The 1,975-nt window shown below is 25.6% G+C and overlaps 1 protein-coding gene across 1 annotated transcript in view; it reads right to left on the minus strand.

Annotated features, from left to right (window-relative positions):
• Positions 1-501: 501 nt before the first annotated feature.
• LOC106476683 (putative hydroxypyruvate isomerase) overlaps positions 502-1,975 on the minus strand; it is a 12,530-nt gene continuing 11,056 nt past the window's right edge. Inside the window, exon 7 of the mRNA XM_013937317.2 lies at positions 502-1,340. Within this exon, the coding sequence (XP_013792771.1) occupies positions 1,288-1,340 (53 nt within the window). The 3' untranslated portion in view covers positions 502-1,287. The remainder of the gene's footprint in view (positions 1,341-1,975) is intronic.

The following is a 1,975-nucleotide window of genomic DNA, read 5'->3' on the forward strand; positions in this document are numbered from 1 at the left end:
TGTTTGATTGCATAACTGAAAACCTACATTACCTTGTGTAACATTTTAATAGAAGCAGGTAGTGGTTCCTTTTCAATACTTTTATTGATAAGTACTTTCATTCAAAAATAAATCATAACCTAAACTGTTAGAATAGAAAAATATAATAGTGAACTTTGTAAAATGCAATGCTTTTTAATCATCTTTAAAATACTGCTGTGTACAAGTCTGCACTATAGATTGATTTTATTTTTTTTTAAATATTTTATCAAAGTATAAATACAATAAATATCAAATATTTGGTTTCAAAAAGGAAAAGTGAGAAACATTCTGTATTTCTAAAATTACACGCAGATTTTTTCTCTACATTAAAATACTTTTATTTTATTTGTGAGTTTTTGGGCCTCTAACCAGTAAGAGGGTTAAAAGTTTGCAACTAAAAGAAAAGCATTTTAACTTAATCTTTGTATAATTCTACATGTTAATTTACTTACATTAAGAGTTTTAAAAAACAAACATAAAAAAGTTGGTAAACATTTATTAATTTATTTGTTCAAGAACATATTCTTACATTTATAATGGGAAATAATCCTTGATCATGTTTTTATAATCCATATACAGTTGAGACATCTTGTAGCTAAATACTAACAACTCCTTTCTTTATTAATAAAAATATGTAACAGTTCTATTTTATGTTTGTGTACCTGGATTCATTGTGAATAGAACTATTTTTCAAATAACCACAAGCTTTCACAGATTTGTAAGCTAACACTTACTACAAAACCTCAATTATATAACAAAAAATAAACTTTTATCAAAGATTAAAAAAACTTGATAGCTACCTGCAAATGTTTCTATATTATGACATTTGCATACTTAAGTTCTTTATATAATTTTTTAAAGTATTACCAGCAGCTTTTTAATACCAGTAGCTTGTTGAAGTTTTTATGATTCAAGTAAAACTAACATGTATGTTTGAAAAGTAGTCATAAACAATAATTTGTACTCCAATCAATTATTCTTTTAAACCTGAACAACACAAGATCCAATCTTGTTGTATACTTTGAAAATATACAATTATTATACTACAAAATCCTAATACTTTTTACACATAATGTCAAATATATCAATCTTTAACACCAAGTTTATTTGTATTCAGGAATTTTTCATCTACATTCAAAACTTTATAGCCACTTACAAAAAAAAATAAAAAAAAATACATATTTTCATTGTTCTGTATAGATTTATCTTGAATATTTTTTTTACTAATGAAAATAGAAGTACAATGAAAATAAAGTAATGACAATCTTAAAGTTTGTAGCCATATTCTTCAATCCATTTCAATCCACTCAGAGTTGTTTCTGAAAAAATAAAATGGTTCAATGTATTAACACCCAGAGATTTTTGTTTTTATATACAAGTATGATAACACATCACAAAAAGACAGGTAATTTTAAATCACACCATTGTTAACTGGCCCAATACATGTATAATAGCATTTTGACTACACCAATTTATTCTCTGCAGCTGCCAAAGGGAGATTTCTCTCAATAAGCCAGCTAGATCAGAACCAATCTAAAATTATTCAGCATCAGACATTTTTCAAAGCACTTCATAATAATGGTGTGTGTAGTTGAAATAGATGCATAGAGAACAAACTAAATATAATAAAAATGAAATATTTAATATACCAACATTTCAAATCATAAAATATATAAAAACAACATGTATGGTTATTTCATAACTGGATAAATTAATATATTATACAAAATTATGTATACAAGTACAAACAAAACAAAATATTACTAAATTTATTAAAGATAATTGTTTTAGTCATGTTTCAAATGTGTTCATTACAATAAAAATTTAAGTAATAATGAAAGTTATCTACAGTGCACGTTTTACTTTAATATAGCTCTGTACGTGTGTGTGTGTGTGTGTGTGTGTGTGTGTGTGTGTGTGTGTGTGTGTGTGTGTGTGTGTGTGTGTGTGTGTG

Source organism: Limulus polyphemus, unplaced genomic scaffold, assembly GCF_000517525.1.
Source record: "Limulus polyphemus unplaced genomic scaffold, Limulus_polyphemus-2.1.2 Scaffold11218, whole genome shotgun sequence".
NCBI classification, from domain to species: domain Eukaryota; kingdom Metazoa; phylum Arthropoda; class Merostomata; order Xiphosura; family Limulidae; genus Limulus; species Limulus polyphemus.